Genomic DNA, 17,349 nt, shown 5'->3' with positions numbered 1-17,349 from the left:
CATTGATTACAAAACCCGTGCCGAAAATCGCAGAGCAACGCCAACATTCAAGCTTGCTACTTTTGCCAGACTTGAACCAGATCACTGACTTACTGAGCCAACCACACTACTGATCACGAGTGCACAACCCCCATCCATAAACACTTCCAGATTACTGCATCCCAACTACCAACATGCGACCTGCCCAACATGCTACTTGCCCAAACCTCATAAGCCACCAGCCTCCACCTATAGGGATGACACGGTAGTGGTTAGCATAATATTCTATAGTGCCAGCTGTAAGATTAGGGTTCAGTTCCTTCTGCTCTTGCTAAGGAACTTGCACATTCTTTCTTCAATCATGTGAGCTTCCTCTGGGTGCTCCTCCTACATTTCAAAGATGCACGGTTAGGGTTAGTGAGTTGTGGCATGGTAAGCCGACACCAGAAGCATGATGACATTTGTAGACTACTTAGAACAACCCTTGCTGATTTGATTTGACAAAAAAAGATTCATTTCACTGTAAGTTTTGACATAACTGTGGCAAATGAAGCTAATCTTTAATCACCAACCTAAGCAACACTAAAAGGCTAGTTCCACTTCACAACAACTATCAGAACTACCGAGGCAACCCCACTACAAATCATGGCTACTGCTAACTACCAAGTACATCTTTACTATGTTTACTTACATCATATCTCACTGAAATCCCAACAGCAATCCTTCATCCTAAATCTTCTACTTTATATCAGTCCTGAACTGCATCGCTTTCTATAATACTGGCAGAGCAAAACAGCTCAAGAGCATCCAAGATCACGCTGTATGTCATTTCAACAGCTAAGCCTGGTACAACAATGACCTGACTGTCTTGCTTCAGTCTTCTCCTCTGTCAACGTGAGGCCCAATGCAAACCAAAAGAACAAGCTCCTGATACATCACCTTGTGGTTTGCAATACTATCTTGAATGTTCCTTTTCCACTTTGAAATGTCATGGAACAAAGACTCCCAAGAGTCAGTGAGGATGCTGCCTTTCTTCAAAATGGCTATGAGAAAATCTTTGGTTCTTTTTCCTCGTGTCCCTCTGTCCATCACTTCCAGAGAAGGAGCTTGTAACAAAGTGTCAGATATGAATGACATGGCCTGCCTGTTCCTTGGGTATAATAGTTGTTACAAGTTCTGGCAATGTCGGCCTGAAAGAGGACACTGCCATTGCTTGGCTTTTTGTCCCAGTGAATTTGGAGGATTTTGCCAAGACAAATTAGGTGATAGTTCTCCTGTATCTTGAAATGTTTCCTGTTTGTAACCCCAGTCTCCGACGTGAAAGTATTAACACTGCCTAGTACACCATCAATTTTGTGCCATGTTTGAGGTCATAATTTTCAAATATTCCATGTGGTAGTGTCATCACTAGCATCTTCAGCAGGAGGCTATACCTCATATATGGGAATTGGTTCCATATTTTCCAGGGACCCACTGTGAATGTCTGTTTTCAAAGAGTGATGACGTGCAGCAGCGGCAGGTTCACAGATGATGCTGGTCATGTAAATGTAGATGGAAGATCAATCGTCTCGTATGCCTCAGTAGAAGAGTCAATGATGCCTCAGAGCTCCCAACATGCATTAACACTAGTGTCATCAGCATGCTGAAGCTCATCAGTTGAGGTTTGGGTAACACTGATTTTGGAGATTAACCAAATGAGCACAAATAGATTTAGGACGTCATACAAAATTATTACGGAGTTTTCAATGATAATATAGAATAAATTAGCTTCCCCATGATCAGATTCAAAGGCGAGTATTTTTTAACACCACAGCTGTGTTCTGAACTCTTTAATGTCTGCAAATAGCAGAAAAAGAACTTAAGGTAATTGACAGGAGTTGACAGTGAAAGCCCTCTGGGATGTTATAAAACTTAATGTTCATGATGCTTCTATAATCCATCGTTCGTCACGTGAGTTGACAAATTTCTCCAAAGTACAGCAAATATTGGGGTCAATGTCAGAATAGTCATTCTTCTGCGTTAGAGATATCAGTCCATTTATAAATTAGGTTGCCATTTATGTATACCCATAGAATGATACTTGTCTTGGTATTCTTCAAATGCAGCAGGAATGAAGAAGGCAACACCCTGGTCCCTGCTGCATGTTAAAAGAGGAATGAATGTCTCGGTTTATGGCCCATTTGTTAGACTGCAGGCTGAGCAAGCAAAGCAAAGGCAATATTATCCATTTCAAAGGGACAATGGTTGGAATGTCCTTGCCCTAAGAAGTATTAATCGATATTAATAAAGTTATAAACTGTCCACACTTTAGGCAGAGAACCTTCTCCAGAAGCAGGCAGTGGTCTTGGCCTGAAACGCCGACTGTTTATTCATTTCCATAGATGATGCCTAACCTGCTGAGTTCCTCCAGCATTTTGTGTGTGTTGCTTTGGATTCCAAGCATCTGCAGAAATGTTCATATTTATTAATAATGTTCTGTTAAAATGTGAGGAGAAACTTTGAAAATACATAGTCCTGAGAATGCCCTATGCATGCTGGCAGAGTGGGAAAATTACCTTTGTGCAGAAGGGTATTGTGCAGATTGGAACCTTGTTTGAATTGCTGGTTTATCTACTGATTACTTCCCATCATGGGCAACAATTATCCAGAGTTAAACAACTTGCATCTCCTTGGTCAGCTCCCTCTTAAGCCAGATATTTGAGTGTTTTGACTGAAGAGAGAGAAAAGGTGTAATTGGAGAAAAGGTACAGGTATATATTCTTCAGGAAAAATTAAGATCATATTCAAAGGAAGAAAATGGCATGAGTTAAAATAGTGGGGGTTATAAATCCCTGTTAAAAGTAATACTCAGTATCACATTGGTACCTTTGCTGGAATGTGGTACTTTTACTCTGTCACCCATGACTATCTCAGAGATATTTCTTATTGTCCTTTAGAAGTCCTGGAATCACTAAGACAATAAAGACTTGACATAACCAGAAGTGTTGTGTCTACTCTAGTTACTCTCAAAATCCAGAAAAATAGTAACATTTAATTTACCTTTTCTTAAAATTTGAAACCATGACCAAAAATCAGCTAAGGTCTGAATTTGTTTTTAGTTTCTTTCTGTTTATGCTTGCCTTCCTCAGTGTGTACTTCATATTTGTCTGCAGTGAATCTGCACTGGAGAATATAAACTTGTGACCTTTATGACATCCTTCAATTGAAGACAAATTGCTTCTCTTTTGAGTTCCTGAGAGTAATCTATATTAATAGCACACAACCTTAAAATGTAAGGTGCACATATACACTCCATTAGCAAGGTTAAATCCTCAAATATACAGTGTCATTTTGATTTTAGCAGAGCTGACCAAAAATTATATTAATTGTGGAAAGGGAGTTTTGATCAGATATCATATAAAGCAAAAGATGTGACCCTGATATTTACAGGGAGCTGGGGATTCAGCTTGCTGCTAGAAACACAGAGGAACCAGCTGAATTTAACAGTGGTATCCCAACCCGCGGTTGGGTAGATTGAGAGGTCAGTCAGGTTCTGGGTATGAAAGACAGCAGCAGAAAATTGTAACCTTCAAGCAAAGTGGAAGATAATCCCTGGCAAACAGGGAAGATTGTGGAAAGTTGCAGCAAGAGAGAGAGAGAGAGATTAGGTAAGAGGGGAAAAGTCAGATTCAGAATTAGGTTTATTATCACCGGCATATGTCGTGAAATTTGTTAACTTAGCAGCAGTGGTACAATGCAATACATTGTTTAGAAGAAAAATAAATCATTTACAGTATATATGACCCGGCTGGTGGCGTAGTGGCATCAGCGTTGGACTTCAGGACGAAAGGTCCCGAGTTCCAATCCAGCCGGCTCCCCTGCACGCTTTCCATCCGTACTGGGTTATGAGCTGGTGATCTCTTTGGAAACTCACCCAGCAGAAGGCAATGGCAAACCACTGCTGTAACTTGCCTCGTACGCGGTTCCCCGCTATATATATATCGAATAGAATAAAAATCATGCAAAAACAAAAATAATATATATTGAAAAAGTGAGGTAGTGTTCATGGATTCAATGTCCATTTTGGAATCAGATGGTAGAGGACAAGAGGCTGTTCCTGAATCACTGAGTGTGTGTGTCTTTAGGATTCCATACCTCCTACCTGATGGTAACAGTGAGAAAAGGGCATGCCCTGTGTGCTGGGGGTCCTTAATAATGGACGCTGCCTTTCTGCGACACTGCTCCTTAAAGATGTCCTGGGTACTATGTAGACTAGTATCCAAGATGGAGCCAACTAAATTTACGACCCTTTGCAGCTTCTTTCAGCCCTGTGTAGCAGCACTCCCCCCCATACCAGACAGTGATACAGCCTGTCAAAATGCTCTCCACAGTCTATCTATAGAAGGTTTTGAGTGGTTTATTTACATACCAAATCTCTTCGAACTTCTAATAAAGTATAGATGCTGTCTTGCCTTCTTTATAGCTGCATCAATATGTTGGGTCCTCAGAGATCTTGACACCCAGGAACTTGAAACTGCTCAATCTCTCCACTTCTGATCCCTCTATGAGGATTGGTATGTGTTCCTTCGTTTTACCCTTCTTGAAGTCCACAGTCAGCTCTTTCGTCTTTCTGATGTTAAGTGCAATGTTGTTGCTGTGGCACCACTCCACTAGTTGACATATCTCACCCCTGTATGCCCTCTCGTCTCCATCTGAGACTCTACCAACAATGGTTGTATCATCAGCAAATTTATAAATAGTATTTGAGCTACGCCTAGTCACACGGTCATGTGTATATAGAGAGTTGAGCAGTGGGCTAAGCACACAGCCCTGAGGTGCACCAGTGCTGATCGTCAGCAAGGAGGGTATGTCATCACCAATCCGCACAGATTGTGGTCTTCTGGTTAGGAAGTCGAGAATCCAATTGCAGAGGGAGGTACAGAGGCCCAGGTTCTGCAACTTCTCAATCAGGATTGTGGGAGTGATGGTATTAAATGCTAAACTATAGTCAATGAACAGCATCCTGACAAAGGTGTTTGCGTTGTACAGGTGGTCTAAAGCCGTGTGGAGAACTATTGAGATTGCGTCTGCCATTGATCTTTTGTGGCAATAGGCAGACTGCAGTGGTCCAGGTCCTTGCTGAGGCAGTTCAGTCTAGTCATGACCAACCTCTCAAAGCATTTCATCACTGTAGATGTGAGTGCTACTGGGCAATAGTCATTAAGGCAGCTCACATGACTCTTCTTAGGCATTGGTATAACTGTTGCCTTTTTGAAGCAAGTGGTCCACCCATTGCAGTGAGAGGTTGAAAATGTCCTTGAATACTCCCACCAGTTGGTTGGCACAAGTTTTCAGAGCCTTAAAAGGTACTCCATCAGGACTTTCCGCCTTGCAAGGGTTCACCCTCTTTAAAGAGCCTAAAATTGGCCTCCGAGATAGAGATGACAGGGTCACCGGGTGCATCAGGGATCCTTCTCAGCTGTAGTAATATTTCTCCATCAAACGGGCATAGAAGGCATTGAGTTCATCAGGTTCAGAAAGTTCGGAAAGAGGTAGGACTGACAGCACAGAAGATCAGTGCTGAATGTGAAATATAATAGGAGAGACAACTATGACAGAAGTGACCATCTTGGGAGAAGCCATTTTGTGAAGGGCTGTGAGGTCAAATCACTGCTGTTAATGTCAATTTGGAGTTCCATAAGGAAGGGAAGTGCTGATTAGGTAAGATGTATTCTTCTTGAGAAGGGACTGGGGCTAAAGGTTCTGGAATCTGGGGCTTCCTCCAGCAGGATGTGGGAGATAAGGGACACTGACAATGGCCCTGATGAGCATACATTGATGTAGAAAGTGTGTTCAACTGCAGCTCCCGTCAGATCATGTAGAACAATCAGACGCACTAGGGAGCTTTTGGGGATGTGGAAAATGTTATAGATAGCATGTTTAGTGAGTTAGTCACACCAGAGGTATAGAAACAAACAAGATGGGCAACTATCAGAAAGGACAGTAAGCACAGGCAGATAGTACAGGAATCCCCGAAGTCATTCATCTCTCAAACAGGTGTTTGCTTTCGATACTGTTGGGGAGATGGCCTCTCAGAGGAAAAGAGGCAGAAGCTGCCAAGTTTGTGGCACCACAGCTGTTTCAGATGCAAGCAGATCAGGGAAAAGTCTCGTGAAACATATCGGCGGGGAATTCGTTCATGAGGGCCACTGCAGCTTCTATGCGACTCCAGGATGGTGTGTTGCTAGTCCGATGCCAGGCCCAAGTAAGTCTCAGATTGAGTACAAAGAAAAGAACAGCCAGATATCATGGTAAAAATAACGTGAGTAAGAAAATATGATGAGGACGTGCAAATTGAATTTAGGGAGTTAGGCAGTAGATTATAAGCAGGGCCTTTAGTGTCCTTATTGAGGATTACTCCCCAAACTGTGTGCTAGTGAGAGTAGAAATGGGAGAATGGGGCAAATGAATGTGTGGAGGCTCAGGAGGGAGGGGCTTAGATACTCCGATCATTGGGATCGCTCCTGGTGTAGGTGGGATTTTTGCCAAGAAGGACAGGTTGCACCTGAACTGGAAAGGGACTGGTATCTTGCAGGGACGTTTGCTCACCTGACACAGGACAACTTAAAACTAATTTGGAAGGGAAATGAGAAGCAAACCAGCAGCACGGCAGATGGAGAGAAAAATGAAGAGAATAAATCAAGCAACTCCAGTGGACAGGTAGTGGAACATGGGGAAGGCTGGAAGGCTCAAATCCATTTACTTCTATGCCAGGAGCCTCATGGGTAAGTCAGATAAACTGCGAGCATGAATCAGTACCCGGAATTGTGATATTATTGCAATCATGTAAATATGGTCGAAGGAATGGTAGTAATGGCAGCTTAATGTCAGATGTGATAAATAAGAATATGGGTGTGCACTGAAATAAATAATAGACATAAGTATTCACCAAGGAGAATAATGTGCAAGATACTGATCAGGCAGAGGTACATGAATAATCTGGGACAAGTCATTACTAAAAAGGATAAGGTGTTAGTTGCAATAGGATGCATAAGGGTTGATAAATCCACAGCTCAGGTTCCAAAAGATCTGAGGATAGCTAACGTTTAGTCTTCAGTCAGGGAGCAGGGGTAAGTCACATATGTAGCTATAGGCCAGTGAGCCATACATCAGTAGGAGGGAAATTCCTGAAGAAAGCCTAGAGTGATAGGGACCGTGTACTTTTGAAAACACAGGCTCTGATCAGGGATGGACAACATGACTTTGTGTAGGGAACTCCTGTTTGATTATTGTGATGAGGTCCTGCGTGATAGTTTAGTCCAGACTTTTAGCACACATGGTGTCCAGTTCAAACTGACTAATTACTTCCAAAGTTGTTTTGGTGAGAGGAGACAGAGGACGGAGGTTGAAGGATGATTGATCCTGTGGTGTACCGCAGAGACAGGTGCTAGGGCCCTGGTAGTTTGTGATTTATATTAACTACCTAGAAAAGCATTTAAGAGGTCTAGTTAGTAAAAACACAGATGACATGAGAGTTGGTGGTTTGTGGACAGTGAGGACATTTATGAAAGGCTACAGGAGGATGCAGATCATATGGAAGGAACCCTGACAGTATGAATGATGCAGGGCATATCCAGTAAATGGTAGTATGCTGAGGAACACAGATGATCAGAGCGATCTTGGGGTTCAAGTCCATTATTCCCTGAAAGTGGTAACACAGGAAGATAGGACAAATGGCCTGTTTGCTGTGGTAAACAATATAAAAGTTGGGACATTATGCTACAACTTTATCAAACACTGGATAGTCCATACCAGAATGAATGTGTACAGTTCTGTTCACCAAATTATAGGAAAGATATGGTTGCAATGGAGAGATTGCAGAACATATTTATCAGGCTGTTATCTCAATTAGAGGACATTGGATACTATGTGCTTGTTTTTTTTTCCCTGAATGGGCTTCTCTGGAGTAAAGGAGAAAAAAGACGAGAAAGATTAACTTTATTTGTCCCAGGTATATCGGAAGATCAAAACATAGAGTGAATGTGTTGCCTGCGTCGTTGACCAACACAGTCCGGGGATTGGGCTAGGAAGCCCACAAGTGTTGCCATGCTCCTGCCTCCAATATAGTGTGACTACAACTCACTAACCCTAACCTGTACATCATTGGACTGTAGGAGGACACTGGAGCACCCAGAGGAAATCTATGCAGTCATGGAGAGAATGTACAAACTCCTTACAGACAGCAGCAGAATTGAACCCGGGACGCTGATGCTGACCACTATACTATCGTGGTGATGAAAAATTAGGGCCGAACTAAAGATATATAAAATTATGAGGCATAGGTATACAGAAGACGGACAAAATCTTTTTTCCCGTGGTTAGGTTATCAAAAACAAGAGGACACAGCTTTAAATTGGGAGGAAGAAAATTTAAAGAGGCTTTTCACACAGAGAATGGCTGATATCTGCATTGACATGGGCAGCTAAAAGGCCCATTTTTGTGCTGATTAAGGCCATAATCCCAGGAGAATTCAGCAGAACAATACAAGAAGCTACAATAACAGTCTTAAACCTCCATCCAGCAGCCTGGACTAACAGACATCGGCTGTCTGACTACCCATGGACTCGCTGATCACAGGGCTTTGACCTTCGGGCCTTGTCTTCTGGACTCACCACACACAGGGCTTTGACCTTCAGGCTTCATCCTCCAGACTCGCATGAACTTCCAATGCCAGGACTCACTGACATGAGGAGTCACTGCTCTTGCATCTCCTGCTCACAAGGCCCTCCAACCTGGGACTCACTGATCTGGGGATCACTGGTTCCAATCCTCAGCGCCTGTTGACCTGACCTCTGGAATTGCTGGCCTTCAACCACAGACCACTCAGAACAGTGGCTCTTCATTTACAGCCCCAGACCTCTAACTCTCCCTCATTCCTTCCACCCTAAACCCTAACCTAACACCTAGCTCCCCACCTTGTCCCCAAAACCTTACCTATAGACCAAAAGAAAACCAAGTTTGAGCCACAGTTTCAACAGATATCACTGTGGATTCTGTGAACAGTGCAGGGAGTTAGGGGTCAGGTTAGGATTAGGTTAGGTCAGGTCAGATCAGATTGGATAAATAGGGTTGCGTTCCTCACTCCACACTCTTCCTCCTCACTACATTACAGAAATGCGCCCAAACCGTCTGGTTCTTGAGGCAAATTTGCTCAGGACAAGAGCTCAGACTAGGACTCTAAATTCAATCCCTCGCTGTTGAATGCCAACCACAATTCCATTGGTATCGATTTGTACTGGAAAAATACGAGACACAGCTCTATCACACCAATATTTTATGACTTTTTTTTCTTATTGATTGACTTGGCATGGAGTGAACATAATTTTTATGATATAAGTATTGGGGAAAATCCTCTCAATTTTTGGCTTTCTGGCTAGCAATGCCTTCAACAGCAAGTTGCAATCTCAAAGGTTTTGCTGGTAAGATCAAGATTTTCAGAGTGATACCATCATAAGATGACAGGTGCTTTTTGCTCTCCCCACGCACTTATTGCAGGATTTCATTCCTGTTTCTCCTGCTTTTCATCTGATGTTGTTCCTATGGCTACCTGGTTCCAATTCAGTAGCTTTTCTTGCGATATCAGAAAATGTGTAGGAAAAAAAAATAGCCAAAGGTAATACATCTTTAGAAAATAAACAGATCAGTAACAATTGTCAGAGGAAGTTTGTCAAGTATCACTGAAGCACAAGAACGGTGTCAGGACATTATCCAAAATTATGAAGGAGTTGCCAATGATAATCATATAATAAAATTATTATTTTCTGTATGCTAGGAAGGATGAAGGGAAAAAGAAAGAACAAACATACACAAATCCAGACATTCATGTTTAATCCTTCACTTGAAATATTCTCACCTCATTACCCCCAGACATAACAAGAACATAGTTGCCCTTATCCTTACCTCCAACCTCATGAGACTATGCAAACAACATATTTTGTCTCCCTGTCTCTTCCCACTGGTCCTCCTCCAGGCAGTTATCCCTTCAGCCATGCCAAATGTTACACTTGCCCCCTACACCTCCTTGCTCACCACCATTGAGGGCCCTTTTCAGTCCAGGTGCAGTAGTACTTCACTCCATATTGACTTTATTGGTGTCATTTATTGTAACCGTTGCGGCCACCTCAACATTGTTGAGAGCTGATGCAGATCGGGGGGGCATCTAGTTCATCATGGACCTTTGCTCCGTCAGCATCAGTCATGGTCCGGTGGCCAGCCATTTTGCATCCAATTCCCATTACCACATGAACATATCTGTCTACAGCCTCCTCTACTGCCAAGCTGAGGCTAAATACAAATTAAAGGACGACACTTCATATTCTGCCTTGGTGGTCGCCAACCTGACAACACGAGCATCAATTTCTCAAATTCTTGTAACCGCTTTCCTTTGCTTCCCCCCCCAGCCCACTTTCCCTCTATCCCTTTGGTCCTAACACCCCAACTTTTTTCTCTCCCCTACCATTTCAGTCTGTCCTTTTCCCATATATTCCTCCCTCTGATTCCTGTCCTCACCTCCTTCCCTTTACTCCATGGTCCCCTCTGATCAGATTGCATTTCTTCAGACTGTTGTCGCTTCCACGTCACCTTCCAGCTTCTTACATTCCTTCCATTCTTCTCCCTCACCTAACTAGCACCTCGCTCTCCCAGCTGGATCTACCTATCACCTGTCAGCTCTTGTTTCATTCCTTCTCCCCAACCTTTTTTTTAAATTTACTGGATACCCTTCATCTTTCTTTCAAATTCTGACGAGGCTCCTTGACCCAAAACGTTGGCCGCCCATTTCCATCCATAGATGACTGTCTGATCCATTCGGTTCATCCAGCATTTTGTGTGTTTCTCCAGATTTCCAGCACCTGCTGTCTCTCATATCTTACATTATTTTCTCCTTTTCTAGGTTGCTGTTTCAGTTCTATTTCCAATTATCTCTCTTCCCTCCTGAAACCTTTGAGTCCATTGCCAGGTCCATTAGCTTCACATCATGAAGATTAATTGCTGCATCCCTGGACATAAATAATCTTTTATTCGATGCTATCTCATTAGCTTTTACCCCTGAGTTCTTGTGCACATCTTTCTCCTAAAACTGGAGGCTCCCTGTTACTCAGTGGTGTTATGGATAACACCAGTTATCTGGTTTTCAGCGGACAGTGAGACTTCTGGGTAATTCATCTGCTAGAACCACTTAGGGTCAAAGCAACTGCATTCTGAGCAAACACTTCCAGTATTAGCTACTGGATGAGCTTTGAGAGCAAGATCCAAATACCATCCTCTTAAACAAAGCAAAGTTAAAGTAAATTGTATCGTCTGCTATTCTTATTCTGATTACCTCAGCACATACCAGGAAGCAATATGGATTATGGAGAGACAGGAGACTGCAGATGCTGCAATCTGGAGCGAAAAAAAAACTGCTGGAGGAACACAGTGGATTGAGCAGAATTTGCAAAGGCTGTGGGACGGTTGATATTTGGGCCGATACCCTGCAACAGGATGGATGTTTTTTTTTCTGCTGAGTTCCTCCAGTAGTTCAACAAAAAGGATTATTCTGGGTGCAGAGGAAGCTAAATAAACTCACTAGGTAATCAGTGTGAGAGAAATCTGCCTCACCACAATGGATGGCAGTAAGTATATTTGCTTTTCTTCATACTTTATTAAAAACTTGAAATCATCACTAGTTTAAGAACTAAAGTTATGGAGTTTACATCTTCTACTCTTTGCTTGGATGTGCTCATTCTTTCATCTCCTTACATTGTTATTTACTGCGGGGCTTCAACACACAAACATTCTTGTAAATTCTCAGGTGGCCATACAAATCTTGCAACCTATGACTTGCACAGTATATCATTAGTTCAACTCCCTCCCAATAAATCTGACACCTTTTAAATTCTTTAACAATTTTTCAACCTTTCACTATTTGATGTTCCTGGTCATTATAATTTGACTATTTTACCTTTAGATAAAAGAGCAGAGGTGCTGCTACAGAATAATTTAAATCACACAAAAAAATCTATACGTTATTCTTTTTCTCATTATAGGAATGATATAATGTCTGCAACATATTCGCTTCAACAATAGCAACTAGCAATTGAGTGGACTCTTACAATAAAACAACTGCTAAGAAGCCCATCAAGCCTTGCAATATATTGTTATCCTTTTCTTTAGAGGGAGAGGTCTATCCACCTCCACCAAATATGTGATTTATTTTGCTTCATTATTGTGTTTACTAGCACTAAATGAAGCTTGTTGATAAGCAGACATTTCACTGCTGACATCAAACATCTTGTCTAATATCAGAACATTCTGCAGCAGAATTATTAAAGCTTTGATGTTAGGAGCTTTTACCATTGTTTGAAACATGTTAGAGCAGGGGTCCCCAACCATTTTTATGCCATGGATCAATACCATTAAGCAAGGGGTCTATGGACCCATGGTTGGGAACCCTTGTGTTTGAGGATTATAATTGCAGATATGTCATTACCTTGTCATGAGAGATCACAAATGACTTCTAAATGAAATCTGTTTTCTCAACATTCTGCTTTGTTCATTGCCCAGGTTCTTAACAGAATCAGAATCACATCTAATAATGTGATATGTCATGAAATTTGTTGTTTTGCAACAGCAGTACATTACAATGCATAATAAAAAAAACTCTAAATTACAGTAAATGTATATACAAAAATTAAATTAAGTATTGCAAAAAAGAGCAAAAAAAATCAAAAAAAATGTGGTAGAGTACATGGTTTCATTGTCCATTTAGAAATTTGATGGTGGAGGAGAAGAAACTGTTCCTGAGACATTGAATATGTGTATTCAGGCCCCTCTACCTCCTCCTTGATGGTAACAAGGAAAAGAGGACATGTCCCTGGTGATGGTGGGTGGGGAGGGGGGGCTTAATGATGGATGTCAACTTTTTTGAGGCATTGTCTTTTGAAAGTGCCCTAGATGCTAGTGCCTATGATGGAGCTGGTTGAGCTGCAGCTTTTTCCAGTTCTGTGCAGTGGCCACTTCATACTAGATGGTACTGCAACCAATTAGAATGCTCCCCATGGTATATCTATATTTGCAAATGCCTTTGCTGTCATACCAAGTTTCCTCAAATTCTGAATGAAATATATCCACTGTCATGCCTTCTTTGTAATTGCCTCGATATGTTGGGCCCAGAGTCATGGATAAATTTCTACATTATTTGTTCTAATGCTGTCTGACCTTTATTGAATCCTCTTATGATACATTATTTTTCATTTTACACCATCCTTTCCTTCTCCTCTCATGAAAGAGAATGCATTATTACCAAATATGTAATGTAATATATAATTAATATACTGCATACTGCATAAAATTCAATACAATACTGTTGACAAAATGAGGATCAATATCCCTTCATCCATTTACAGACAAAATATGTAATGCACCATGTTCTCAGTATTAAATAAATTTTAAGTAACTTTTTTTGCATTTGCACAAATTGTCTTCTTTTGCACGTTGATTGTATTCTTTGTGTGTAGTTTTTTCATTGACTCTATTGTCTTTCATTGTTCTACTGTGAATGTCTGCAAGAAAATGAATCTCAGGGTAGTACTCTATATGCTGATATACGTGTACTTAGATAATAAATTTACTTTGAACATATTTGCAAGTCAACCACTATTTTTCAGTGTATTACAACATTCTTCATAAAGCAACAAAGAGTGGTCCTCTGCATTTACATTGGTTAGTTGTCTATGGACATGATATATATGCAAATATCCTCTCGATTATTAACATTTACTTCTTTTAACATTGAATGTTTCAGCCCATGCTTCCCTCTTGCTTATTTTCAATATTTTCTGTGAAATTAAGGCATGTTAACATTGTTATATGATTGGTCAGGTTTAATTCTTTTAGATTTTGAAGTTGCATGAGAGTATAAGTTGGTTAAGTCCCTAATTTTTTTTAAAGATTCTAATTAAATAAACGATTCATTGAACATCATTAATGATATGAAACCTTGAAGTTGCCTACCGTTATTGTTTTTATTCGACCACCTGGCTGCGTGCAGGTCCAGCCTGACTTGTTCATTAATAAACCACAGATTTCTCCTTCTGAACACGGAATCATTTCACACCACTGCTTGCTCTTTACAACTCGAACTGTAAATGCAAAAAGGGAATGGTTAGACCACGTTGAAAAATGAATAGGTGAAAGATTCTTTCACGAATGTAAAACGAAACTACACGGGTCAGTGAGTTCACGAGGTCACCAAATAGTACACAAGAAAGGTTATTCGGTCCACGTGATTCATCCATGTAGAAGCAACCAACATTGCTTCTGCATTGCAGCATTCTGCCACCCGGAAACACTGCTTGAGTTCAAACACAAAATGATGAAAGCCTTCTCTGTGGCTTTTCAGTGTCCCAAATGAAATGAATTTGGGCATTGTAAATGCAATCTTGGTAGAGTGGGCACTGCAAAAAGCTGGACATAATTTGTCAAAAGGATTGTAACAATGCAAAGTGGACAAAGTCACAGTAGTACAGTATGCACAAGTCTTCTGAGATTGACTTAAATGTACATTATCAGGATAATATAGATGAAGGCTTTGTCTGCATTTAACTAGGTTATACATGAACTGAAAATGTTTGATGTCAAGACTGGACGGCAAAGTAAAAAAAAGGCTTTATTCAGTCACAAAGCCAGATCTCAATATTAATGAGTGCATGAAATGTAAGTTTGCTTTAGTGAAGGAAAATGGGAAGTACAAAATAGACAGACCCTGACAGAACACAAATTAATTCTTTGCAGCCATGTCCTTTCTTGTCGAGGAAAGCTGGCTCTGCAGGGACTTTATCAAAGTGCCTGTCCAATCCTTCAGCAAATGAAGCAGAATAACACAGAGTAAAGAGAAATGAGAGGATGAAAGATAAAGAAACTTTACTCCTCAAGAAACAAATCTGATTTCATACAAAGAATGCAAAATTTAGACTGGGATGCAAAGTTGATATTTAATTATTGTTTTAATTCAATTCCTAGGTGAATTTATTTGAAAAAAAAATGCCTAACTTATTTGGATATTTTCCCTGGTAGGTAGTAAATCTGAAGTAGAAGGTGTACTTGGTTTGATTAATTGGTCATGGCCCCAAACACAACTCTGGAGCAGCTGGACAGTAAAGACATGTAAGATAGACAGCTGTTTATTGAATATAGCTCTAACTTCAGTACTATAATTCCAAACCAACTCATCACCAAACTCCAAGACCTGGATAACAACACCTCCTGCTGTAAATGAATCCTTGACTTCCTGACCAAATAACTGCAAACAGTAAGGAAAGGCAGCAACACCTCCAGCACAATTATTCTTAACACTGGTGCTCCAAAAGGTTGCATCCTCATCTCAACCCCCAGCCCCCCAAACTCCCTGTACCATCATGACTGCATATTCTGTTCTGACTCCAGCTAAAAGTTCACAGTTGATACCATGGTAGTAGGCCATATCGTAAATAATGATGAGTGGGTCTACAGGAAGGAGACAAAGAGCTTAGTGATAAGTGTCGTGACAACAACCTTTCCCTTAATATCAGCAAAACACAAGAGCTGGTCATTTTCTTCAGGAAGTCAAGGTTTCTGTCCTCATCAACAGTGCTGAGGTTGAGAACTCTGAAAGTCCCCAGGAATAGCATCACCAAGATCCTATCCTGTTCCAAACACACAGACCTCAATGCCAAGTAAGTTCAGCAATCCCCCTATTTCCTCAGAAGGATAAAGAAATCTGGTGTGTCCCTAATAACCCATAACAATTAATTTTTATCAATGCTCCATAAAAAGTATCCTATCTGCTTGGTATGGCAACTACTCTGCATCCGACCACAAGAAACTGCAAAGTTGTGGAAACAGAGCAGCACGACATGAAAACTAGCCTCCCTTCTGTCTATTCTTCTCACTGCCTCAGTAATGCAGCCAACATAATCAATGACTCCTACCCATCCCAGACTTTTTCTCTCCCCCCCACCCCCACCACCTCCCATCAGGCAGAAGATACAAAAGCCAGGCTTGAGGGACGATTTTACCCTACTGTTCTAAGACAATTAAATGGTTTCCTAGTATGATAAGATAGCCTCTTGACAATCCACCATGTTCTGACCTTGAACCTTCTTATCTCACTGCACTGCTCTTTCTCTATATTTGTACACTTGATTCTGCATTTCGTTACTGTCTACCTTGTACTACTGCAATGCAATGTTGGAATCAATTGATCCACATGGACAGTATGCAAAACAAGTTTTGGACCATACCTCAGTACATGTAACAACAGTAAACCAAAACATAGTCTGCCCGGACCACTGATATGATAATTGCTCTTACTGCTTTGAGGAACAAAGAAAGAAATTCTCTTCTAGGAGTTTAAATAGCAAAGATCTGCATTTGTTCACTTTCACATTCATGCCGAAGAAGAAATCAAGACTGTAATCAATTCCATGATTTCTATATTTACATTAACCTCATTATGATTTTCACAACAAAAAGCAGAAAGACAGCATAATGTCTTAACACCAATATGAGGTCCATGAGAAGAAAATAAGCATTAGGGAATGGGTATTGTAGAAAAAATTGTGGTCAAAATGAGAAAATCAAGACTTATTTTACAAATTACGAGCATCCATTTCCGTCTACTTGGTGAGCTTTCTAGCAAATTCTTTCCAGGTCTTTATTTCATTCATTAATGTTATAGAACATAGAAACAGAACATAGAAAACCTACAGCACAATACAGGCCCTTCAGCCCAGAATGTTGTGCCGAACATGTACTTACTTTAGAAATTACCTCAGGTCGCTCATAGCCCTCTATTTTTCTAAGCTCCATGTACCTATTCAGGAGCGCCTTAAAAGACCCTATTGTATCCGCCTCCACCACCGTCGTCGGTAGCCCGTTCCACTCACTTACCACTCTCTGCATAAAAATCTTAGCCCTGAGATCTCCTCTGTACCTACTTCCAAGCATAAGTTATCATAAATATTCAGACCATCCTGGATTGCCTTGAAATTTCCAGGAATGAGACTTGTTGATTAATGCACTAGATATCAAGCAATCGGAAATAAAATTCACAAGATCACAAGACAAAGGAGCAGAAGTAGGCCATTCGGCCCATCGAGTCTGCTCCGCAGCTCCCCCATGAGCTAAACTATTCACCCATCTAGTTCCAATTTCCAGCTTTTTCCCCATATTCCTTGATACCCTGACTAATTAGATACCTGTCAATCTCCTCCTTAAACACCTTCAATGATCGGGCCTCCACAGCCATATGTGGCAACGAATTCCACAAACCCACGACCCTCTGGCTAAAAAAATTTCTCCTCATCTCTGTTT

At 41.0% G+C, this 17,349-nt stretch overlaps 1 protein-coding gene across 5 annotated transcripts in view; it reads right to left on the bottom strand.

Annotated features, from left to right (window-relative positions):
• LOC134355517 (chemokine-like protein TAFA-5) overlaps window positions 1-17,349 on the bottom strand; it is a 421,627-nt gene that overhangs the window by 150,962 nt on the left and 253,316 nt on the right. For 4 of the 5 annotated variants that reach the window (XR_010020106.1, XM_063065509.1, XM_063065507.1 and 1 more), the window contains exon 3: window positions 14,011-14,138. Coding sequence is in view for 4 of the 5 variants with exons in the window: in XM_063065509.1 (XP_062921579.1) it covers window positions 14,011-14,138 (128 nt within the window). In the remaining variant the exon portion in view is untranslated. Of the gene's footprint in view, window positions 1-9,643; window positions 13,560-14,010; window positions 14,139-17,349 lie in introns of those variants that run through there. The other variant, XM_063065508.1, reaches the window with a different exon arrangement.

The sequence above is a fragment of the Mobula hypostoma genome, chromosome 13 (assembly GCF_963921235.1).
Source record: "Mobula hypostoma chromosome 13, sMobHyp1.1, whole genome shotgun sequence".
Classification (NCBI taxonomy): Eukaryota; Metazoa; Chordata; class Chondrichthyes; order Myliobatiformes; family Myliobatidae; genus Mobula; species Mobula hypostoma.
This window is presented reverse-complemented; position numbering and strand designations above follow the sequence as displayed.